General features: G+C 39.9%; 1 protein-coding gene across 2 annotated transcripts in view; it reads left to right on the forward strand.

Annotated features, from left to right (window-relative positions):
* Window positions 1–15,833: 15,833 nt before the first annotated feature.
* Window positions 15,834–27,274, forward strand: part of LOC130920235 (syntaxin-10-like) — a 28,639-nt gene continuing 17,198 nt past the window's right edge. Inside the window, exons 1-2 of one of the 2 annotated variants that reach the window (XM_057843288.1) lie at window positions 15,834–15,916; window positions 16,387–16,462. In XM_057843288.1, the coding sequence (XP_057699271.1) occupies window positions 15,882–15,916; window positions 16,387–16,462 (111 nt within the window). In that variant the 5' untranslated portion in view covers window positions 15,834–15,881. The other variant, XM_057843289.1, reaches the window with a different exon arrangement.

Consider the following 27,274-nt stretch of genomic DNA (forward strand, 5'->3'; position numbering starts at 1 on the left):
CAGTGCGTCTGATGCGGCTCGGATCAGCACTATGACAGTTTTGCCTTAATTGTCGCCTTGATTCCACAGATGGGTGAGCCTGGGACTAGGTGCTGCTGCTCATCGTCAGCAGTTTACTTAAACTGTTCCTTGCCCTCACAACATTGAGATCAACAACTCACCTACAGGTATGTGACTTTCAGCTAACAAAGAATCTTGTAATCCTGATACCGAGCTCATTTTTGTGCCCCCCCCCCCCCCCCTACATCCTGTACTGCTTGTCTGGCAAAATGCCTGCCTGCCCATTCACCTGTTCTATCACCAAACTGCCCACCAGATTCTTTGGACACTATCTACCACTCCCTCTCATCGTCAATGAATTAGGTCCCCCATTACCCCAGCACCTTAACAAATACAGTATGTTGTTTACAGTATAAAAATGGGTCATCTTTAATGTTGAGTTGCTTGTTCCAAGTAAAATAATTTGTGAGAAAACAATTTTATACTTTTATGTTGTTGTATGTTGCATTAATATGCTAGCATTAATAAATTGCATGAAAAAGTGTTGTCATTATTGCTTTTAATAGACAAATTTATTTTGCAATAAAAACACATTACAATATGATACATTGAACAAAATGGACTCTGAATTTAATACTGAAAACCGTTTTGATACAAATCTGGCCCAGATTGGGTAACATGTGTGCCATATCCGGGCCATACATTAATGTCGTGTCTGCTACTTTGAACCAGTTCTGGTCCAAAGCTGGTGCTGATCTGCCAAGTGACTCCTAACTGAGTTTTGGCCATTGTTCGAAAAGACACTGGGACGGATCCGTTTTATGAAGTAAATGTGTTAATCATCGTTAAGCTTGTTACACACTATCAGTCTGAAGTGAGAGGCTGTTCTCGGCAGCGTGTGCGCCAAAGCGTGAGTGAATTTCAGTGGAATCACTCAATAAAGCATTTAATAAAGACAAGCATCTTCTACATTGTTCTTGTCTAAAAATAATTCACATTATGAAGGCGGCGTGTGTGGGTTTTCTTAGGTTCCTGCCACATGGCAAAAAAACGTGCATGGTATGGTGATTGAACATTCCAAATTGTCAGTAAGTGTTAGTGTGTGCTTGAATGGTTGTGTGTCTATATGGCTAGGTTCATACTACAGGTCTAAATGCGCGAATACGATTTTTTTCGTGTTTTCCGACTCGAGTCATGCATTAACTTGACGGTCTGAACGTGACAAGTCTGGACCATTTCAAATCCGATCTGGGTCGCTTTCGTATGTGGTTCACATCCGATCTGGGCCACATTTTTCCAGACTGTCACAGCGGTCTGTACTGTCCAGTCTCCCAAATCGGAATTCATGCAGCAATTACGTCATCAAATAGCGAGACAGACGCTAAGGTAGCGGTGCAGCTGTGCGTTATTAGCGCCTAGCTTGCAGTGAACACGACTTTTTGGGGAATGGCCGGGCTTGACAACAGTCATAAAAAATAAAAATGGGTTGAGGATAAGCCTGCGAATGATCAGTTTTCTCTCTGCTCTATGTGAGCAATATTTTAACATTGCCTACACGGCCGAGAGTCTGGGCAAACTGCCCATATGTGTGTGTGACATGCATGGACAGTGCATGCATGCTATCGATCCATATAAACTTTGACTATAACCCTAAACGGGGATTATTTATGTCTGTTATTTGTGTCCTCTTTTTGAAAAGCAAAATATGATATCCCTGGAATGACGGATAACATGTTTGTCATTTGTTTTGATGCTTCTGCACATCCGGGTCTTCTTGCTCAGCGAGTGTTGCACTGCGAATTAGTGCGTGAATAGTCTCAATGGACAAAGGCAGTCAGAACGGGCACGTCAAAAAAACGGATATGACAAAAAATCGGATTTGTGCATTAAGACTTGTAGTATGAACCTAGCCTATGTGCCCTGCGACTGGCTGGCAACCAGTTCAGGGTGTACCCTGCCTTCTGCCTAGAGTTAGCTGTGATCGGCTCCAGCACCCCGCAGACACTTGTGAGGATAAGCGGTTCAGACGATGAATTAATGAATGAATTATATGAATGGTTTGGAGAGTGATTAAATGTATGGTGTTAAAGGTGATGCAATTAAAAATGTGTGTGCGCCTAAATTTTGTGCTTGGTGCAACCTTAAGAAAAAAGTTAGGCGCACCAGTGCAACCAGCGCAAAAAGTGTGGAGCATTATATATTGCCCAATATTATTCATGCCTATTCCAATCAGAGCTTTTCAAGTTATCTGGTGAAAATTATTGTACTTTTAATATCGCAATGTAATATCACAATATATCGCAAACCCCCAACAAATCGCAATGATAGTTTCTTTTTTTCAATATCGTTCAGGCTTATTCTAGAGTATGTTAAATATTAATGCTGCTTTTCATGTTAAAATGGCTTTTCAGAAAAGTGATTAAAATTATTGTTCCATGTATTGTATCTTAACTTGCACAGAGTTTGATTAAATATGAATTGTTACAAACTTTACTGGTTCCTGCTGGGCAGTGTCAAGCAAAGATGTTTTTACCTACACATGCAGATTAATCTACAAATTGCATTGTTGACCAAAACAAACACTGAACAAAGATGGCAGCGACACTTGGACCTTGGGGCTTACATGTGGCCCCTTCTTGGCTCCAGTTTCAGAAAAATGCTAAAAGCCCCACTGCATATAGGTATTTATTCAGAACTGGAATTGTCCCCTTTGCTGAACCGCAGCGCTCACAAGCTCACAGAAAATGTTTTGTAGACTTTAAATATCCACTGTAGTTTTCTTGTATCTGCTTTGTAAATAAGTTTATTAACTGTGTTGATTATGGTAACTTATTGCCACGTTAAATACGTCTCCTACTGTTCTAGATTGTGTGAATAATTTCGACAATGGGTGCCATAGCCTCACATGTGCCAGCCGAAATCTTGATTATTGATTAGTCATCTTGAAGCGGTAAATGTCATTATGGACTAATGTGGAAATTTTTTTGTCAACTAATCGGTTAGAGATGTACAGGAATTCAATGCTGTATTAATCTTTCGACGATGTTGCCTGGTATACCAGACTCACCACTGTTCCAGCGATTGTGTCTGGCGACCGTCCGGCGGATCAAATTCCGAGGGCGGAGCAAGCCACAGCAAACAGACAGCGGAGTGGACCAATCAGCGACGGGCAGACGTGACGTTGTTAAAGCGACAAGTAATTAACGTGAACGGAGAATGGAGAAGTTTATCCAACATTGCTAGCGCGAGCCATGTTGACTGTTGTCAATGACTTGTTTCGATGTGTTTTTGGTAATTTACTGGTTTTACCGCAGATTGGAACACATTCTTGGCTCTCCAGTTCGCCATCTGTGTTGTTGTAGACACGACTTTCGGCGCGCAAGAGTGACGTTACTCGTTAAAAACACGTCACGCAAATAAACGAATCTGATTGGACGATTGATTTTGTACCTTGCTCGAGAGGCCGTTAATGGGCTGGGTCCCAGACTATTTCTCACAGCGTTTGAAAAATACAGGGAGAATAGTCTGGCTGTGCCAGGCAAGCAAATATGGTGGAAACACAAACAGTTCAAGCTCCCTCTTGAATAGTCTTACAACTGTCCATCCATCCATCCATCCATCCATCCATCCATCCATCCATCCATCCATCCATCCATCCATCCATCCATCCATCCATCCATCCATCCATCCATCATCTTCCGCTTGCTCCGGGGTCGGGTCGTGGGGGCAGCAGCTTTAGCAGGGAAGCCCAGACTTCCCTCTCCCCAGCCACTTCAACCAGCTCCTCCAGCGGGATCCCAAGGCGTTCCCAGGCCCACCGAGAGACATAGTCTCTCCAGCGTGTCCTGTGTCTTCCCCGGGGCCTTCCGCCAACTACATGCCACAAATGTGTGTAATTGGACTTTGTCCAATTACACACATTTGTGGCATGTAGTTTACAGAGTCCATCCTTTCCAACCATTTTGATTTAACACACACTTGCTTTAATAAACTAAAAATCCATTTTAGAAGACACAGGTCCAAAATAAAGCAGAACAGCCTCATTGTACACAAAGTTTGTAGCAAATGTAAAAAGAAGGATTAAATTTGATGCCCCCATTAGCTACTATTCACTTTCCGACATGACCCAAACGCAACGTACAGTACCTTTGGCTTCTTTTCTAGACTGAGCTGCTGCCGTCACTTGCATCACTGCATTTTGGTATGCGTGCTATCTAGCCACACAGCTGTAAAAATAGACGCAAGCAACCGCAACACATGTTATATAAACATACTCATACCGTTCATACTGTGACCTAATGCGTATCTATTTTGTACTTTTATGGTATTGTTTTATGGCCAGGTGACCACATTTTCAAAGTATCCTTATACTAGCTTTTTAATGTTAATTTAAATGTAATTTCACATATTTTACTTGATAAACTGATGTCATTTTCCTTGTCTTTTCTCCAAAAATCAAAATATAGTAGGCAACACATTTAAATAATGTATAACAGATACACATATTCAAATTCAGTATGCATTTTTTGTGCATCTGCTTTGTTATATGATATTTTTCCAGGGTATTATTTCTTCTTGTCCATTTTGCTATGACAATATTTTGGCAATCGTTGTTAATTGTATTGATTACAGTTTTTCTCAATTGCTTTGGTACGTTTCTCAGATCAGAATTGTAATTCTCAAAACTATTTGTTCAACCCTCACAACATGTCACACAAGTCGCAAAACAACATGAATTAAGTGTAAAATAATTTGTCGCTCAAAATTAAATGTCTGTGTCAATGAACATGTCAGTGCTGTCAGAATGACAATTCCTTGTGTCATTGTGTACAGGCAAAACAATCAAATTGCTTAGTCATGCTCTCAATTGAATGGTTACTCTAGTGGAAGGCTCTGATGCTGAAGATGGTGTGCGTAAGTTTTGATGAAAATTGCATATTACACATTTGTTTGTGGGAGATTGATTCCAAGAGACTGGTCAACATTCAGTTTTCACTTTTACTGTTTTTACAATTTCTTGACAGACCATGTCACTGCGATACAGAAAGCAAAAGACAGCACTGAGAATCACAAAGGAAAAAAAATAAAAGCAACTTTAGAAAAGTGAACATAAGACATTCGGCACAACTAAACTTTGAGTGCTACATGTTGGGATTTTTTTTCCCCATTGTTTCTGCGCATCTTGGCATTCCTCCCTGTTGGGCCACAAATTTTCATCCACGTCACAATGGATGTCCTCTCTTGATATAAAGCGTGGAAAGGATCTTCTTGAATGCCTTATCCAGCCTGTGCAGGCATCTGCTGCGATGTCACCGCATGCTGCATTCATGGTATCCAGAAGGGTCATCTGAGTGTGAGGCTGGCGATTATACACTTGCCATCTCCATGTGGAGAAAAATTCTTCTATGAGATTGAGGAATGGGGAGTATGGTGGGAGGAACTTTGCAACCGTTCCCTGATTATGTTGGACTGGTGGAAACCCACATTGTCCCAAACTATCACAAATTTTGGCAGGTTAAAATAAGTTACTTAAAGTAAGTAACAAAAATGTAACAAAAATAAGCACACACATTCTGACATATCTAACAACATGTTCATGCATCTTGCATGTAAAGACTTATGCAATGAAGTAATGACTAAATGTCGTGGGTGGTGAGACTATTCAATAGAGATCCCATGATCATCCATTTTGACCATCATGACAGATGCAACTGATAATATAGGAAACAGCAGAGAATTGTACAAAGTCATTTGCATGGATGCACAAAACATCTGCAGCCTGAGCAAAGAAATCAGATAAACAGCTTTTTTGATGTGCACTAGTGATATGATGGTGCGAGGATTGAACAAGTAGTTTTCAGTATTTCAATTCTGATCTGAAAACGTACCAAAGCAATTGAGAAAACCGTAATAAGTGTATTTTTAACTATTTTATTTTTTCCACAGATTTTTTTTCTTTGTTCGGCCATCTTTGTTCATTACATGTTTTTTTCGGGGCATTGTTTAAAAACATTTGAAATTATATTGTTGGACCAGCATTATTATTTTGTTACTGTAGCTTTCTTTGGCTTCACTGTTTTTAAATATGTAAGTATAAATATTATATATTTATTTGTGATGCTGGATTTTTAGCTGATCGTAAATTATTTTTATTATTCATTTTATATATCTTTGACATTGTGGGTTATATTTTTGATTGTACAGTATATTTCAAATATTTGTATTTTTCATAGTATTATCATTGTAATTATTCCCATCCTTTTTATTACTGTAGTATTCTTCTTATCTTAATTATTTATTCATCTTATTAAATTTTTCAAGACGATAACTGGTCAAATGCAGATTTAAAGAATGCATTCAAGCAGGAAGACACCTTTTAAAGGATGTAATTTTTAAATGAAATTTCCATAATGGTTTCATAAATGGCATGTTTCAGGTACTTTGAATAAAATATTCTTCTTCCATCACTCTTGGCTATTTTGGATTGTTAAAAAGTTTCCCTTTTTTTGTTTCGGGTCACCCTGTATATAAATATTTTTACAGCACTAGTTTTAATAGAAAAAAAAACAATTCAGTCATTTTTAAATGTTGTATTGTTCATCTTTTTACATTTTTAAATATTTTATCATTATTTTCTTATTCCTTGGCATGTTTGATTTTTGTTAGTTGTATCTCATAATGGCATTATATAATTTTAAGATAAATTATAATTTTCTTTCAATTTTTATATAGCATATTTAACTATATTTGTTCACAGTCAGCTGGCATAGGCACCAACATCCCAACGGCCCTCGTGAAGATGAGCATTACAGATAATGAGTGAATGAATATTTTGCTTTTATTGGTAGTTATTAATTTCACTTTACAGTGATATTTTATTTTTGTTGTTAATCCAAATAGCCCCAATATCTGTGAATTGTACTTTTAACTGGCATTATTAATGTTTCCAACTTGTGTTTATCATATTATTCTGGAGTCAGGTGTCTTACCATTAACCATAGACTATTGACGGGACACATTCCCCAGACACTGTGCCACGCTTTCAAGTAGGGGGCCGTCCCACACTCCGCTTCAGTCAGTGGAAGTCGGTCGCAGTTATTCTCAAACACATGCAGCGATCCAACGGTGAATACGAAAGCTGTACCGCATACAAACAGGAAGGATTGTCTCAGGAGTGATATGTTCGACGATTCAAGTTAATTATTATATTTTTCGTACAATGCATGCATTTTCAAAAAGAATCAATGGGAGAAATTAGCCGCAACGGCATTGGCGTCATAGTTCGCAATATTTATGTAAAATAAATGCTAACTGCACGTTTTTTTTTTGCTTTTAACCAAGACTCAAGACTGTTTTACGTCCAAATCTATAAAGCATTCAGGGATTTAAGCATTTATTCACAAGAATTTTCAACAGAAAAAGCTCTTTGTGCTGATATTGTGGCGCCACAGTGGCTTAAAGACTAGCAGCGCACGCATTCGACATATTTACGTAAAATAAATGCTAACTGCCCGTTTTTTTGCTTTTAACCAGGAAACATGACTGTTTTACGTCAATATCTATAAAGAATTCAGGGATTTAGGCATTTATTCACAAGAATTTTCAACGTAAAAAGCTCTTTGTGGTGATAAGGCGGCGCCACAGTGGCTTAAAAACTAGCAGCACATTCGACATATTTATGTAAAATAAATGCTAAATGGCAGTTTTACGCTTTTAATCAAGAATCGAGACGGTTTTACATCCATATCTATAAAGAACTCAGGGATTTAAGCATTTATTCACAAGAATTTTCAACCTAAAAAGCTTTTCGTCTGTCTTTCCACTCGGTCAGATAGGCACCCTATTAATCGACCCCGCGCTCCGTGTCACAAGAATTTTAAACGGAAAAAGTTCTTTGTTTTCATATGGCGGCCGCAGCTTATTTGTCATATTTACGTAAAACAAATGCTAACTGCACGTTGTTGTTTTTTTTTTTTGCTTTTAGCAAAGAATCGAGACTGTTTTACGTCCATATCTATAAAGAATTCAGGGATTTAAGCATTTATTCACAAGAATTTTCAACAGAAAAAGCTCTTTGTGCTGATATTGTGGCGCCACAGTGGCTTAAAGACTAGCAGCGCACGCATTCGACATATTTACGTAAAATAAATGCTAACTGCCCGTTTTTTTGCTTTTAACCAGGAAACATGACTGTTTTACGTCAATATCTATAAAGAATTCAGGGATTCAGGCATTTATTCACAAGAAATGCTCTTTGTGGTGATAAGGCAGCGCCACAGTGGCTTAAAAACTAGCAACACATTCGACATATTTACGTAAAATAAATGCTAAATGCCAGTTTTTTTGCTTTTAATCAAGAATCGAGACGGTTTTATGTCCAGATCTATAAAGAATTCAGGGATTTAAACATTTATTCACAAGAGTTTTCAACAGAAAAAGCTCTTTGTGCTGATATTGTGGCGCCACAGTGGCTTAAAGACTAGCAGCGCACGCATTCGACATATTTACGTAAAATAAATGCTAACTGCCTGTTTTTTTTGCTTTTAACCAGGAATCATGACTGTTTTACGTCAATATCTATAAAGAATTCAGGGATTTAGGCATTTATTCACAAGAATTTTCAACGTAAAAAGCTCTTTGTGGTGATAAGGCGGCGCCACAGTGGCTTAAAAACTAGCAGCACATTCGACATATTTATGTAAAATAAATGCTAAATGGCAGTTTTATGCTTTTAATCAAGAATCGAGATGGTTTTACATCCATATCTATAAAGAACTCAGGGATTTATGCATTTATTCACAAGAATTTTCAACGTAAAAAGCTTTTCGTCTGTCTTTCCACTCGGTCAGATAGGCCCCCTATTAATCGACCCCGCGCTCCGTGTCCCGTCAATATATTATGAAGTCTATGCATTAACATAACACAATTCATACTTCAGAAAAAATGATAAGCGCTTGTTAAATAAGCCTTCGCTTTCCCACGAGACGAGTTGCTGTGACTTTGCTTCGTGTCAATGCTCTACCTGTCACTATGGTGATGGTTTGTGTGTGTATGTGTGTTGTTACACTCCCTCCGCCTGAGGCCAAATGGAGTGTCTGTGTTCATGTGTGTCCTTGACTCTAATAAAGTTCACCCTCTGTTTAATTCTAGAATAACATACTAATTTACTGTAATATTTACTTAAAATTGCACTTTATTGCTCTTTATTATTATTTCAAGAGTGTTCAGCTGACATGTGCTTTCTTGTTTACAGCCTCTTTCATTGTTGGCTGTGTAATAAAACAGTGCTTTGTCTGTGTGTTTCATTTGTTTTTGTGTTGTTGTGTTTGCGCGTAAAGAAGCTTATAAGGCACCAAGGGTAAGCTTGCATGATGGTGCTGTATTTTACACCACAAAGTAGGTCATCCATACAAGGAGCACTTGAAGGCACCATTAGTGAAAGGGTGATTGGCTCTATTTATAAAGTGCTCCATGCTATGTTGTGCCTTCTGCTCCCCCAACACACACACATACAAACACACACACACACACGCACTTTTGTTTCATCTGGGTGGTCGCGCTTGACTTTGCTTTACGCAAGCACAAAAGTTGTAAGGCAAACAAACCACCCCAATGTTGTCCGGCTTGTACTAACAAGAGTTTTTCTGGTGCAAGGAATGATTCAGCATTTACGCCTTCAGTTGTCAGGGACAAAAATATACTACAGTAGTTGTGTAATTTGAGTCAGTATTCATATGATTGTTTTAATGTTGTTGTTGTTGTTATAGTAGTTGAGTTTTTGTTGTTGTTGTTGTTGTTGTTGTAAAATCCGCTTACCGCAAATCTTTCTGCTTGTTACACATGGGAAAATTTCAGCAAATTTCAGCCAGAAGATAAACAAAACATTGATGATGTTTAGTTTCAATTCAATTTCAGTTCAGTTTGTTAACTGTCACAATTTGTATTCATGCAATTGAAAATAAAATCACAAATAATCCATGGGATTATTCTTTTTTAATATAGATTGACAATTTTATTGAATATATGCATGACATTATTATTTTACTTCTTAATGAATTTTTGTGATTGCGTTTTCTAATAAGTATCTATGCATGCATGTAATTTAGGGAGGTGTACGTGTGACAAATTGGTTGCTGCTTTATTGATATTTTTCATAGCATAAAACTTGTAAAAAAAAATTCCCCATTCTGTCTGTCTGTCTGTCTGTCTGTCTGTCTGTCTGTCTGTCTCTGTTTCTCTATCAGTAAGAAAAGTCTACAGCGTGTGAGCAGATCACAGGGGCATGTGAATTCTCACAGGGCATGATGACATGAGACCGGAGGAAGGAAAGGAGGGGCAGGGAACAGGATGAGGACAGGAAGGAAGGAAGGCGAGGAAGGGTGGGCTTGCAGGGCGGGACATGATGGTCGGGATGGGTCAGGGCCCCAAAGGGTTGCCGGGACACAAAACAGGGAGGGCTAGCCCCGCATATGACCGTCCGTCTCTGTTTTGTGCGACGCAGATGTTTTGTATAGTCGATGGCACTGGCGTCGTTAGGCCTATTTTAGGGGGGGCTGTAGCCCCCCCTAAAATTTTCTTCAATCCCCTTAAATAATTTGGTGTTGTTTTATTTATTTTTTTTTTTTATTTTTTTAATCACAAAAAAATGCTGACATATTCACTATGAAGTTCCTAGAATATTAGTTTAAATCAATAATCCATATAACCTGTAATTATTAACTCAAATATCAGTATAAATCTGTCAGTTTCCCCTTACTTCATAGAGTAAGGTCGAGAGCCTCTTCAGTGTGTCGCTATCCAAGCCATTCCACTTTTTCATAAAGATAACACCCACATCTCTGAAAATCCACTCCGCGTTTTCCTGGTGACATTGCTAGCAGTCGGTTTTACCTTTTTTTTCGCAGTCGGTCCCTGCACACGTTTTACCTTTGTTGTTTTGCTGTCAAATGTTACATCCCAGCTCTAAAGTGGGGCAAATAAGTATTTAGTCAACCAATAATTGTGCAAGTTCTCCCACTTGAAAATATTAGAGAGGCCTGTAATTGTCAACATGGGTAAAACTCAACCATGAGAAACAGAATGTGGGGAAAAAAAACAGAAAATCACATTGTTTGATTTTTGAATAATTTATTTGCAAATCATGGTGCAAAATAAGTATTTGGTCAATACCAAAAGTTCATTTCAGTACTTTGTTATGTACCCTTTGTTGGCAATAACGGAGGCCAAACATTTTCTGTAACTCTTCACAAGCTTTTCACACACTGTTGCTGGTATTTTGGCCCATTCCTCCATGCAAATCTCCTCTAGAGCATAAATGTTTTGGGACTGTCGTTGGGCAACACGGACTTTCAACTCCCTCCACAGATTTTCTATGGGGTTGAGATCTGGAGACTGGCTAGGCCACTCCAGGACCTTGAAATGCTTCTTACGAAGCCACTCCTTTTTTGCCCTTGCTGTGTGTTTGGGATCATTGTCATGCTGAAAGACCCAGCCACGTCTCATCTTCAATGCCCTTGCTGATGGAAGGAAATTTTCACTCAAAATCTCTCGATACATGGCCCCATTCATTCTTTCCTTTACACAGATCAGTCGTCCTGGTCCCTTTGCAGAAAAACAGCCCCAAAGCATAATGTTTCCACCCCCATGCTTCACAGTGGGTATGGTGTTCTTCGGATGCAATTCAGTATTCTTTCTCCTCCAAACACGAGAACCTGTGTTTCTACCAAAAAGTTCTATTTTGGTTTCATCTGACCATAACACATTCTTCCAGTCCTCTTCTGGGTCATCCAAATGCTCTCTAGTGAACCGCAGACGGGCCTGGACGTGTACTGGCTGCAGCAGGGGGACACGTCTGGCAGTGCAGGATTTGAGTCCCTTGCAGCGCATTGTGTTACTGATAGTAGCCTTTGTTACTGTTGTCCGAGCTCTCCGTAGGTCATTCACTACGGGGCCCTGTGTGGTTCTGGGATTTTTGCTCACCATTCTTGTTATCATTTTGACGCCACGGGGTTAGACCTTGCATGGAGCCCCAGATCGAGGGAGATTATCAGTGGTCTTGTATGTCTTCCATTTTATAATAATTGCTCCCACAGTTAATTTTTTTTTATACCAAGCGTTTTACCTATTGCAGATTCAGTCTTCCCAGCCTGGTGCAGGTCTACAATTTTGTCTCTGGTATCCTTCGACAGCTCTTTGGTCTGACTGACTGAGGTTGTTGACAGTTGTCTTTTATACCGATAATGAGGTAAAACAGGTGCCATTAACACAGGTAACGAGTGGAGCCTCGTTAGACCTCGTTAGAAGAAGTTAGACCTCTTTGACAGCCAGAAATCTTCCTTGTTTGTAGGTGACCAAATTCTTTAAAAATCAAACAATGTGATTTTCAGTTTTTTTCCCCACATTCTGTCTCTCATGGTTGAGGTTTACCCATGTTGACAATTATAGGCCTCTCTAATCTTTTCAAGCAGGAGAACTTGCATAATTGGTGGTTGACTAAATACTTATTTGCCCCACTGGAGATATAAATATATATGTGTATAAATGTATACATACATATATATGTATATATATATATATATATATATATATATATATATATATATATATTAGGGCTGTCAAACGATTAAAATTTTTAATCGAGTTAATTCCAGCTTAAAAATTAATTAATCGTAATTAATTGCAATTAATCGCAATTCAAACCATCTATAAAATATGCCATATTTTTCTGTAAATTATTGTTGGAATGGAAAGATAAGACAAGATAAATATATACATTCAACATACGGTACATAAGGACTGTATTTGTTTATTATAACAATAAATCAACAAGATGGCATTAACATTATTAACATTCTGATAAAGTGATCCATGGATAGAAAGACTTGTAGTTCTTAAAAGATGAATATTAGTACAAGTTATAGAAATGTTATATTAAAACGCCTCTTAATGTTTTCGTTTTAATAAAATTTGTAAAATTTTCAATCAAAAAATAAACTAGTAGCCCTATTCTGTCCTCAATGTGTGTGAGTACACAAATTGACAGATAGCGAACATAAGTTCCAAAAAGAAATCAGACGGTGTGGCAAAGTTGCATGGGCTTTACTGAAGTCATCTCTTTTTGACAGGAGCACGTTTCTTGTATTTTTGTAAAACTGAAAATAACAAGGCAATGTGTCAATAACTTGCATAAATCACAAAATAACATAAAATGTACACACACGTGTCCATTTGAGCAGTAGCACTAGCCAATTAGCTCACAAGCGTCTAACAATGTAACTGCATTTCACCATATATGTGAACAAATTCAAATACACATCATCAATAACTATCTAATGCTCATGAATATAAACAAAGGAGGAATATAACTCACAAGCGATGCATGTATTAGACACAAACAGTGTGATGGGGCTATGAGAACTGCCACTGAATACTGGATGCGGACGTTAGCTGGTCTGAATAGCACTATTAGTGTGAGTTCGCGTCGACATATAATCACGTCAGAAAAGCGCGCCGAAAACCAAATAATCAGCTGCACTGAATCGCCAGCAGAGGGCGACATTACGCCACATAACATATGCAAGTCACACCCAAGCGCCAGCAGAGGGCGGAAAAACTCCATAAAACACAATTAACAAGTTGGCCTTTCACTGTACTGACATTGAAATCTGTGTGAGCGGGCCTAGTGCGTTAATTGCGTCAAATATTTTAACGTGATTAATTTAAAAAATTAATTAACGCCCGTTAACGCGATAATTTTGACAGCCCTAATATATATATATATATATATATATATATATATATATATATATATATATATATATATATATATATATATATATATATATATATATATATATATATATATATATATATATATATATATATATATTGTGTTTATATACTTTTTATATACTGGTCCTTCTCAAAAAAATTTGCATATTGTGATAAAGTTCATTATTTTCTGTAATGTACTGATAAACATTAGACTTTCATATATTTTAAAAGATTCATTTCACACAACTGAAGTAGTTCAAGCCTTTTATTGTTTTAATATTGATGATTTTGCCAAAAAATTCAAGAAAAACCAAAAATCCCTATCTCAAAAAATTAGCATATCATGAAAAGGTACTCTAAAGAAGCTACAAACCTAATCATCTGAATCAACGAATTAACTCAAAACCCCTGCAAAAGATTCCTGAGGCTTTTAAAAACTCCCAGCCTGGTTCATTACTCTAAACCGCAATCATGGGCAAGACTTCCGACCTGACTACTGTCCAGAAGGCCATCATTGACACCCTCGAGCAAGAGGCTAAGACACAGAAAGAAATTTCTGAGCGAATAGGCTGTTCCTAGAGTGCTGTATGAAGGCACCTCAGTGGGAAGTCTGTGGGAAGGAAAAAGTGTGGCAGGAAACTCTGCACAACCAGAAGAGGTGACCGCACCTTGAGAGAGATTGTGGAGAAGGGCCGATTCCAGACCTTAGAGGACCTGCTGAAACAGTGGACTGAGTCTGGAGTAGAAACATCCAGAGCCACCGTGCACAGGTGTGTGCCGAAAATGGGCTACAGATGCCGCATTCCCCAGGTCAAGCCACTTTTGAACCTGAAACAGCGGCAGAAGCGCCTGACCTGGGCTACCGAGAAGCAGCACTGGACTGTTGCTCAGTGGTCCAAAGTACTTTTTTTTAGATGAAAGCTAATTTTGCATGTCATTTGGAAGTCAAGGTGCCAGAGTTTGGAGGAAGACTGGGGAGAAGGAAATGCCAAAATGCCTGAAGTCCAGTGTCAAGTACCCACAGTCAGTGATGGTCTGGGGTGCCATGTCAGCTGCTGGTGTTGGTCTACTGTGTTTTATCAAGGGCAGGGTCAATACAGCTAGCTATCAGGAGATTTTGGAGCACTTCATGCTTCCATCTGCTGAAAAGCTTTATGGAGATGAAGATTTCATTTTTCAGCATGACCTGGCACCTGCTCTCAGTGCCAAAACCACTGGTAAAAGGTTTACTGACAATGGCATTACTGTGCTCAATTGGCCTGCCAACTCTCCTGACCTGAACCCCATAGAGAATCTGTGGGATATTGTGGAGAGGAAGTTGAGAGACACCAGACCCAATACCGTGGATTAGTTTAAGGCCGCTAACGAAGGATCCTGGGCCTCCATAACACCTCAGCAGTGCCACAGGCTGATTGCCTCCATGACACGCCGCATTGAAGCAGTCATTTCTGCAAAAGGATTCCCAACCAAGTATTGAGTGCATAGCTGACATAGCTGATATAATTTTAATTAAATTAAAGGTTGACTTTTTTTGTATTAAAAAACAGTTTTTGTATTGGTCGGATTAAATATTGGTTTTTCTTGACTTTTTTGCCAAAATCATCAATATTAAAACACTAAAAGGCTTGAACTACTTCAGTTGTGTGTAATGAATCTAAAATATATGAAAGTCTTATGTTTATCATTACAGAAAATAATGAACTTTATCACAATAGGCTATTTTTTTAAGAAGGACTAGTATATTATCAGTCTTTGGTAGTGATTTGTGAAGTTTTGTGCTTGTATGCAACGTTCACTTACATCCTGTGTAAACCCTAACCCACGCTAGTGACGCCTTTGGTTGAAGGACTATCTAGTCAAGGGTTGGTCTCGCTCAGGGACAGCCTGGAGACATGCAGTGGGATCTCTGTTGCCTTGCTAAATTTACAGACACCAAACACGTCCTTGTCACGCTTGACTGAAAAGTAAAATTAAAATAAAATAAAGAAGCTACAAGACAAATCCTTCACGAGGACGGAATTGTGACGGAAAGTTCACCCAAAGATCTATTGCACCGCATCATTTCATGTACGCATGCGCGGTAGTGTGACACAACCGGAAGTGGCATCATGTCGCTGGAGGACCCATTTTTCGTCGTGAAAGGGTGAGAAAACTGAATAAAACAACATTCAAACATCAGCAAAGACACTCCGCAAGCATACACTCGGCATGGATCTACTTGACGAGTTGCAATACGATCGAAAATGTTTTTTTATTTTACCCTTGCGAAGATAGCTGAACGCCTAGAGGTAGCTCACTAGCCTTGAATGCGCTCATCCACTTCTTGCAGTGATTCTGGAGTGCGGGGCTTTTTGTTTTGTTTGTGTTGGGCAACGAAATTCGCATCTGCATCCCATTATGCTTTTTCTTTCGCATGCAGTGTTATTTGTGGATCTCGAGGACTTTCTTTTTTGTGTGACACTCAACGATTAGCTATGAAGTTAGGAAATTAAGTTAGCTTGTGTGTTTGTTTGGCTTCCAAACAAAGATGTGTCCGTATTCAACATGGCATGTAAAATAACAAAGGCAACAATGACATTGAATGTGTTTGTTTGCATGTGCCCGCACGTGCAGGGAGGTGCAGAAGGCCACGGCGCGTGCACGTAGCCTTTTTGACAGATGGGAGGAGTTACTGCAGGATGGAACTCAGGTGAGCAAGGGGGACTACTTACACATGGGGAAAAAATTGCAGACCACTTTTTTTTTCTGCGATTTGTTGTTCAATTGAATGTCTGCTACTCCTTAAACTCTATCGTGTGAATAACGGGGAAAAACCATGAAGTGCTTGAACGTGCTGTTTTACAGTACAGTTTCAAAGCCAAGTTGATGTTGTAAACACTTGGATGATTTACAGTACATGATCAAGAAAACATACATCTTATACAGCTATTTTTGTTGTTGTATTTGTCCAAACAAATCAGTGTGTAGCACATAAATCACTCCAAGATATACTCATATTGTAGTGACCACTACCTCTTAACAAAATTCACATCGGTAACTTGTGTGGGGCATGTTGTGTTCCGGGGGGAAAACTTTGTTGTCGCGCGCGTTTCCGGCACAGACACTCCAGAGAGTCACAAGCGGCCGTACACGGCAACACGTCTACTCAACGAGCTATCGAGACTCAACAACATCATCCGCTACAATATACTGTTAAATCTTCGGAAATGCTCACACACACAGCCTAATGAAATACTACAAAAATACTCCAAATAATCCCATTGTACACTTAAATACTCCTTAAATGATACGCAGATGCTTCTAAACATTCTGGAATACTCTCCAAAAGTGACCGAAATACTCATAGAATTAAAGAATGACTGATCTACACCAATTACGTTCTCCAACTTTTCAGAGCAAGAAGCGCCTCAAATAATACTTAGCTCTTAGTATCACTAATTGCCAGTATTAAAGTGTCAGTTAAGTGTTATTTTTATTAGTGATGCACGATAATACATTTTTCAACCGATAACCGATCATTTCCTCCTCATTCCTCCCGATAACCGATAATGTCAAGCCGATAATTCTATTAAAAGATTTATGTAAAATTTTAAACAAAAGAAAATATTACTGTGCAAAAATATAATTTATTGCTTTTTTTTTTTCCAACATAAAATATGAACAAGTCGTCAATTCCAACATCTAAATAATGACATTGTCTGACATTGTGTAATGGTAAACTTTTGGCAACAATTACTTACAGAGTAAATACCTAAGTTGCACAAAAATGCCTTTAAAAGTAAGCCATTCCTAACATAACATTAATATACTGCAAAACACACTTCCTTAAAACTAGTCAGTTTTAAGTGTAAATCTATTGGAAATAAGTGAAATTATCTGCCAGCTCTTCATGTGCATTTCTCTCAGATTTCTTGGAAGAAAAATAGCTAGCTGAAAATAATCACAACAGCCTTATTTTAAGCAATACATTATTATACTTAATCCTAAAAAAAAACTTGGAAGAAGAAAAGATTTTGAATATTTGTGGCTACAGAATATTATTGTTATTTCATTACAACAGGAATGTGCATATTTAAATTAGTAAGTGTTAATAAGTGCCAATAAGTTTAGATTATCTACTGTGACTGTAATTGAGCAGACAAATAAGTTAAATTAATTTGAAAAGTGATTGCTAATGTTATATGCTTTGTTGCACACTGTGAAAATGATTAACTCAAAAGAGCGAGATGTCATGTACCCATTCTGCAGCGCTTTGTTTACATTTGCGGCACTCACGAGTCGCGACATTCGCTTTACAGCAGCTAAACTGATAAACGGCAGTACTATTTGGATGCAGTTGGAGCTCGCATCTCCGTGCGTGTTGTTTTGTGCCTGAGTTTTGTTAAGCCGAAAATAAAGGCGGCATTACAAAGTCATCTGACCGCTCGTCATTTTACATACTGAATGTATTATTGACGGGCTGACTTCGTTTTCTCCATGTTTAAATTATCATCTAAACACTGTGCCGTCATGATAAGCTTGCTTACTGGACATCACTTTTCCAAATGTAGTGGTGAAAATGTGATTGGCATGTTTTTCATGAAGAATGGTGGTCGTATAAACTGCATTATTTTTTTATCCAGGGCTTTGGCTCTCGGGTCATTTCGGTAAAAAAAAAAATCGTGTCTCGTCTCGGCGGCGGCTACGTTCGTACCGGATAATCCGCCCGCACCGGCCGGTTTGCCGCGGCGTATTCGGGGCCTGGCTCTGCTCACACCCCGTGAGGGAACGCTCAAGAAACCTGGGTGTTCGCCGGAGGTCCTGAAGCCGGGGAACCGGGCTCTGCCCGCCCCGCCGATGGCGAGGCGGCGGCGGCCTGCCGGACCGGCCAGAGCGGCGGGCTCCGTCGGAAGACTGCTACTTGCCGACTATCGGTCTCCAGTCGTGCCGGTGTTTAGCCTTAGATGCGAGTTTACCACCCGCCTTGGGCTGCTTTCCCAAACAACCCGACTCTGAATCGTCACAAGCCCCTAGTTTAACTTAGTGTTTACAATAGCTTTAGCATTCCCGCTAGCAGCAGCAGCCTGGCATTCGTTCCAAAAATCTTTGTGATGCAGTTTTAAATGGATGCTGGGTTAGTGATTTTGAATGAGGACGCTTTCTTTCTGCCTCTTGGAACTTCTGCGGTACATGTTTCGCAAATGGCGAGAGCGTCGTTTTTTTAGTAACAGCCGCCATAATATTCAACTATTTCTTGGCATGTAACTCCGCCTCCTCAACCCCTCCTCCCTCAGGGGCTTCAGAGAGGGGAGGGGTTGAGGAGGCGGCGTGCTGAATTCTTCGGTTGTGCACATTTGGAGGCTAAATCAAGTATATAATTATCGGATTACATTATCGGTTGAATTTTTTATTATCTGGATTATCTGTGTGACGTCATAATTGCCATTATCGGCCGATAATTATCGGCCACCGATATTATCGTGTATCTTTAATTTTTATATATATTATTTATTATACAGGCATGAAAATCTCTCACCTTTCGGCGAAATTCACCGTTTTGAAGTCAAAAAGGGCGACCTACGTGAATTGCGTAGATCCGAGGAGAAATTCTTTTTGGGAGGGGGGGGGTTGGGAGGTTTTATTTAATTATTATTATTATTATTATCATAATGTGATTAACTTAGTACGTAAACTGAGCACTTAAGAACACAGTCAGCAAATCCTTCTAGATGCTTCGCTGACGAGAACCAATCATCGGCCCAAGCTGCGTTCCATTATTCCAAACGCGCGCACTCCTTACTGTACATGGAGTTCTCGGAGAGCCTTTAGTTGCATTGCAAAGCTGCGAAAACAAAAAGCAGGCCTTATCCACACCGGGGCAGACCAGAGCGCATCATACACACTTGCCTGTATTTGCCAGCAGATTGAATTTGGTGAGTAATGGTTTCAATCGTTTTCACATTTTGCGATATAAAAAAAGTTACTGCCATTCGTTGCAGCTTGCGTTGAACACTGCCAGAGCTAGCCAAATCTCCCATGAAAAAAAATAGCTCCCGTTAAATTGGCGTCAAGCTTGTGTATTTAGCGGTAATATAAACGAAGAAACACACTGTTGAGTCAAATTAAGCGGCATGCTCTCGGATGGAGGGGGCGCCTCACATCGCTCCCGTCGTCCGCCGGAGACGCGTTATTTTCGGCTTGGATTTGAGCTGACGGCCGGTGTCGGCACAACACCGACCCGACGAGTGGTGGGAATGAGTCCTGCTTCTTAAAGCTTTTCAGAAATACAGGGATCCCTCGTTTTTCACGGTTAATGGGGACCAAAACCCGCCGCAATAAGTGAAAACCGCGAAGTAGCCCCCCCCCCCCCCCCATTTTTTGTGCGTGTTCAATGCATTTATTCAGATTTTACATTGGAAAAAAGATACATATATATATATATAAGACATGTTTTTTCACTTTTTTCACCAAAGTATCATTTATAAATGGTTTTCAAGCACTTCAAAATGTAAGAATTATGATAAGTTTTAAACATGTTACTGCCCCACCGAATTATTTTTAAACAAGAATAAAGTAGTAAGAAAATGCTTGGCTTTATTAAATGCTTCATAGTGAGTCTACTCAAACCCTCTCAGGCTTTGGTAAACGGTGATTGACACATGGGCAAAGTTTTTCTTTTTATATATATTTTTTTGTTTGAAACAACTTATTTGATTGAATAATAAAGACACAAATGTCCTAGCCAAAATGTGGCCCAAACGCTGACCCAAAGTACTGTATATACTGTATTTTGATTGAAGCAACTTTGTTTTTGATAGAAGTAACTTTGTTTTTTGATTGAATAATAAAAACACAAATCTACCTCCATCGTTATTGAGAGAGAAAGAAATTAAGAAAGCTTTAAAACTAAAAGCCACCGGGGAGTCTGTTTTTTTGTTTTTTTTAAATATTGATATTTCATTACATAGACATGCGTCGTAGGGAAGGGAGATTGAGGGATAAAAAAAGGAGTTAGATGAGGCTGCTAAAGGCAGTGGATACCTCATCAGCTGGGTGAATAGCAGACCTGGTAAGAACAAGTTTGCAAGGATAGTCGGGTATTAAATACAATTATAAACACAATTACAATGTTATTTTTCTGTAAGATTTTTATGTCATTGCTTTATTAATCATTAGGTGCTAGAGTTGTTAAGTATGGATAATAATGAAATAATAGTTTTAAGAAAACTGTGCTGTTGGTGGCTCAGTGACCATCTGATGTGGTTTGTTCTCAGATGAACAAGTTGAGGAAGGAAGTTTTGATGCAGAGGTTGAAGGAAGAAAAGAGGCAGACTGACTGAGTCACAGCCAGAAAGTGTTGATGACAGTTTTGATTTCTATTCACTGTTGCCCCCTCCCAATTAAAGTATGTCACAGTCGCAGCCAATTATTATCTAAAGCTGGTTAAAATTGAAGTTATGTTGTTTTAAGGTGTATTAAATACTTGTTCATGTGCCCCTTTTGATGTACGAGCACCCGCCCCTCCACCGGTCTCTGCATGGCCCTGCAGAAACACAGTGTGGGTCGACAGAGCTCAATATTTTGTTGGGGTGTACAGTGTACTGGAACATATTTCCTCCACACCCTTCTCACCTTTTTAACCCCTGACCCATTTTCATGCCTGATTATAACCTTGGATGCCACTTTATCAGATTTGCACTACAATTTGTGTTGAAAGTGCTCATGATTAAAAATTTTCAAGCCATTTTATTTGTTCCTTTTCTTTGCATTTCTGCAAAATCCTAATTCTCATTAATATCCACTTACTGACTCCAATGGCGTACTGCACGTAACACATCACTTTTGCTCATTAATATTCATGACTGTAGCAACTGTTGCTAGGCAGGTCAGGCTCGCGTTTGTCCCTAATGCTAAATGCATGTAAATAGTGTACGAACGAGATGTTTACTAAACTAAACCTACAAATTCTGTCCGAAAATGATGTCCCTGGTGCCAAATCCACTTTTAAAGATGCAGAAGAACATACAAACAGCTACATACTACAGCTAAAGATACAGCTTGAGTGACGAGGGCTGAAAAAGACGGGAAAAAGGGCCGGCCTGATCCAGAGGTAGCTTTTTTATCGACACCTTTTTCTTGTGTGCATTGCCTTACGCCACTGACAATGACATACTGTTTCAACAAGCTATCCTTTACCACCATATGCCCAGTCTTTCTTATATATTATATCCTCTGGTTGTCTTACGTCTTTGACCTTTCTTGGGCGTAACTTACATTGGTATTTTTGTGTAGCGATCGCAAATGCTACTCAGTGACAGCCAACGAACACTTTTAATTTTTTCATTAATCACAAATCTTAATTCTATAATTTATTTACAATCCCCCTTACAAAAGTTTTTACAACAGAAAAGATTCAATTTCAATTCAATTCAATTTTATTTGTATAGCCCTCAATCACAACAGAAGTCTCAAAGGGCTTAACAGAGGCAATATGAAATTAGAAATGAAGCAACAAAGATGAATAGATGCAATTCAAGTCCTGGGTATCCCCTATCCTTAAGACCCTCCATGCCGGCAAGGAAAAACTCCAAAAACTCCAGAGTCAATTGGGAGAAAAATGAGAAACCTTGGGGAGTACCACAGTCAGGAGAGATCCACTCCCAGGACGGATAGACAGGAACCCCAGAACGGCTAATGGGAATTAGCAAGCGAAATTATAGTCCGTAAAAATACAGTGGAGTAAAGGAGCAAGAAGAAGTCCCTCTAGTCAGATGAGACGGGGGTAGCAGCGAGGACGTCTATCCAGCCAGGGGTCCGGACAGTCAGGAGGCTGCAGCTGAAAAATAGCCCCTCCCCAGAGGGGAGGGGGGAAAGGGGACACCGGGTGACTAGTGATGAAGAGACTAGACAACTAGATATTAACATTGGAAAATAGAAATAAAGTAAGACAAGTGGTAGGTAGAGTAAGAAAAGGAGATAGAACTCAGCGGCTGTACTGCCCCCAGCATTATAGCTTCTAATGCAGCTTAGACTAAACTGTGAGTCTACTCCGACTTCAACTAGCCTAACCATAAGCTTTGTCGAATAGGAACGTTTTTAATCTAATCTTAAATGTGCAGACTGTCTCGGCTTCTTTAATACTAGCTGGAAGCTGATTCCATAAAACAGGGGCTTGGTGGCTAAAGGCTCTAGCTCCGACAGTACTTTTATAAACCCTGGGAACTACCAGTAGACCTGCATTCTGAGATCGGAGTGTTCTGTTGGGGCGGTATGGAACCAGAGCATCGATGAGATAAGGTGGCCCCAACCCATTAATGGTCTTAAATGTAAGAAGGAGTATTTTAAATTTAATTCTAAACTCGACTGGAAGCCAGTGAAGTGCCTGGAGCACAGGGGTGATGTGCTCTCTTCTATTGGTTCCTGTTAAAAGTCTTGCTGCTGCTTTTTGGACTAGCTGAAGACCTTTTAGAGAGCTTTTAGGACAAGCTGCAAGTAGGGAGTTACAGTAATCCAATCTCGATGTAACGAACGCGTGAATTAATTTTTCTGCATCGCTTTTAGATAAAATATTTCTAATTTTGGCGATGTTGCGCAGGTGAAAGAAAGCCGTTCTACAGGTTTGTTTAATGTGTGCTTTAAACGATAAGTCAGGGTCAAATAAAACTCCTAGGTTTTTAACTGTGGTGCTGGAGGCTACACTTACATTGTCCAGAGTGACTATCTGGGCAGCTAAAGAGTCTCTAACACTTTTCGGGCCTATTATAAGGACTTCTGTCTTTTCAGGGTTAAGTAGAAGATAGTTAGTGCTCATCCAGGTATTTATATCTCGGACGCAGGCGCTTAGTTTTTCTACTTGCCTGACCTGCTCAGGTTTAATTGATAAATACAGTTGTGTGTCGTCAGCGTAACAATGAAAGTTAATGCTATGTTTTCTGATGATATTACCTAGAGGAAGCATATACAGCGTAAACAAGATGGGCCCGAGGACAGATCCTTGCGGCACACCATAACTAACTCTAGAGTACGATGATGATTGTTGGTTTACATTGACAAACTGGTACCTATTAGATAAATATGATTTAAACCAGCAGAGGGCTGCTCCTCTAATGCCTATGTCACATTCTAATCTCTGCAATAAGATATTATGGTCGATTGTGTCAAAGGCTGCGCTCAGGTCCAACAGAACCAGGATCGAGACTAATCCAACGTCAGCGGCAAGTAACAAGTCATTAGTTACTTTAACTAATGCGGTTTCAGTGCTATGATGAGCTCGAAAGCCAGACTGGAACTGTTCGAATAAACTATTGTCCTGTAGGTGCTGACAGAGCTGTTTAATTACCACTCTTTCAAGGACTTTGGAGAGAAATGGTAAGTTAGAAATAGGTCTATAATTGGCCAAAATTTCAGGATCAAGAGTAGGTTTTTTCAAGAGCGGTTTAATAACTGCATATTTAAAGGACTGCGGCACGTAGCCAGTAACTAATGAGGTATTTATTATATTTAAGATAGTGTCAATAGTTAGAGGCAGGGTCTCTTTAAAAAGTTTGGTTAGGATTGGGTCGAGGAGGCACGTTGATGGTTTGGAGGACATTATAATTGAAATTACATCGATTTGGTCTACAGTGGTAAAGTTATTTAATATTTTAGAGGGGTTTATAGGAGATTCCGAATTCTTTGTCTGCACTTTATCAGACCTAATAACTGGAAGTGATTCATTTATTTTATTTCTAATAATTGCGATTTTATTGTTAAAAATTTTTAGGAAGTCATCACAGCTCAGGGTGGTTGGGATATAAGGTTCTATTGAGCTGTGACTGTTTGTCAGCCTTGCTACAGTGCTGAACAGAAACCTAGGATTATTTTTGTTTTCCTCTATTAAGGATGAGTAATATCTGGTTTTAGCCGTACGCAAGGCCTGCTTATATGTCACTAAGCTGTGTTTCCAGGCAGAGAGGGTGTGCTCTGTGTTGGAACGGCGCCAAAGTCTTTCTAATTTACGTGTCGATTGTTTAAGAGAGCGCGTTTCAGCATTATACCAGGGAGAGGCTCGTCTCGGCTTGACAAACTTTAATTTGGAGGGAGCGACGACATCGAGGGTAGTACGAAGCGTAAACATAACACGATCAATCATCCCCTGTTCACTATACGAGGCACGGACACAGTCTCTATCTTCTGGCCTGAATTTTGGATTTGTGACAGCTCGGAAAGAAGCGAGTGGTCACTACTAACAGAGTTGTGTTTTACACTACAACACTGCGCCCGGGCCCCCACTCTGAAGTGTCACTTTGGGAGACTTAGTTTGGCGGCCAAATTTCGAGTTAAGAGAGCAGCACCGTCCCAAGTCGGATGAATGCCGTCTCGGCGCATGAGCCCGGACTTGCCCCAAAACGCGTGCCAGTTATCAACAAAGACTATATCGTTTTCTGGGCACCATCTAGACAACCAGCGGTTAAATGATGAGAATCTAGAGTACATCTCATCATTGACCAAATTAGGCAGAGGACCAGAGAAAACTACGGTGTCCGCCATCGACTTAGCAAGTTTACACACCGAGGCTACGTTTAATTTAAGCACCTCAGACTGTCTCCGCCGGGCGTCGTTACCGCCTGCGTGAATCACGATACGGCGGAACCTCTTCCTACTCTGCTTTAAGAGCCTGAGGTTTCCTTCGATGTCACCGACTCTGGCCCCTGGGTAACACCTGACAGACACCGCCGGGTGCTTCACTATGGAGCTTCCAATTACGAGAGTGTCTGGTTCAGCCGGTGTGTCGCTGAGGGGGGCAAACCTATTGCTGACGTGAAGCGGCTGGTGCACTAAGGTTGTGCGTTTACCACTGCGCTTCCCCCGTACAGTCACAAATCCGTCCTTAATTTCCCCCGGCTGCACGGGGCTCGCTGGGGGGCTAACTGCGCTAGCAATCCTACTACTGCAAGCACGACCTGCGGGCCCTGCCACTACCTGGCTATAGCTAGGACTAGCTTTCGTCTCTAGAGTGCAGAGCCGTGCTTCTAGCTCAGAAACCCTGGTCTCCAACCCTGAGACTAAGCTACACTTCCTACAGCTACTACTGTCCTCGACGAAGGAGCCAGGGTGCTCGCTATACATACAGCACACTGAGCAGAAAAGACGGGAGGAAGAAGGCAGAGGGCTAGCCATAGCTCGGATAAGCTAGGCTAGGAAGATAGAGCTAAAGAGGAGAGTAGAGTAGTTTTAACCCACGACCTGTTAAATCGTGGGATAAAACAAATTAAGGAGCACTAGGAGAGCCGAACCAGCCTAGGATCGATTCTCCGATGTGTCCGTGGGATAAAACAAATTGAGGAGCACTAGGAGATTAGCGACTAGTAGCAGCGCTAACAAACAAACGATACACTCACCGGATGTGACGTCACGTCAATTAGCAGACAAAAGATAACAACAGTGACAGTCAGATACTATTCAAATTTTTTTCAGGTCATTCATTGTCAGACAAGCAGCACGGCAAAATGCCAGGCTAAAACATACTGGTAAGCAAAAATATCAAAATGGCTGACCTCTTCGTCCTCTGTAGTACCATGACCCCCAACAAAACGTTTACTACATATGAAGGTGAATGGCTTCACCTTGCTGGCGTTAAACTGGTCTTTTGGACGTCCACACAAGTTGATCCATTGTTCACATTTTTTCCTCTTTTTTGGCTTCGGGAAACGTATGAAGAAAACAGCCTTAATATGTCGTAATGTCTAGAGTCGTTTATACAAGTTCCATAGCAGCAATGTTTACTCGGCATGTTCTTTTTTGAATTACCGGCAGAAAACAAGCAGTACTAACATGGGTTGTATGCGAGGGCGTTTCTATGTTGACCCACTTCCGGTTTACGATGGTAACGTCCAGTGTTGTTAATAACGGCATTAGAATATAACGGCGATACTAATGGCGTTATTTTTTTCAGTAGTGAGTAATCTAATTAATTACTTTTCTCATCTTTGCAACGCTGTTACCGTTACTAAGGATGTAAAGGTGTGCATCAGAGGCACGTCTCTGACAAAAGTCAGACACGGAGAGAGGGGAGTGGGAAGGAGGAAAGAGTGTTGTGAGTGACGCTGTTGCAAACGTGATGCTAGGCTAGGTGGCTCCAATATTTCCTGACTGTAGCAGACAGCCTACAATCTACGCCCACTTGATGCTATGCTAGATACCACATGCATGTAGAATTAGATGTGAAATGACACTCGGCGGCGTTAGTAAACAGCCGCCATTTTAAAGCAGTAGACTTTTCAGAAAGGCTCTGTTGTAGTGAACCTTCCTAGCGAACCTAAGTAACTTTTTTATGTGAAATACTCCTAAATCAGCAAAAATGTTTTTTGTTTTTTTTTTAAATGGAAAAAAACATGAAAGGTAACACCAGTTACTTTGCCAAGTAACTTATTATTCTTACATTCAGGTAACTGAGTTACTTACTCAGTTACGTTTTGGGAGAAGTAATTTGTACCTGTAATTAATTGGTTTTTTAACTCATTTGCTCCCAAAAACGTATAAA

Source organism: Corythoichthys intestinalis, chromosome 8 (genome assembly GCF_030265065.1).
Source record: "Corythoichthys intestinalis isolate RoL2023-P3 chromosome 8, ASM3026506v1, whole genome shotgun sequence".
In the NCBI taxonomy this organism is placed as follows: domain Eukaryota; kingdom Metazoa; phylum Chordata; class Actinopteri; order Syngnathiformes; family Syngnathidae; genus Corythoichthys; species Corythoichthys intestinalis.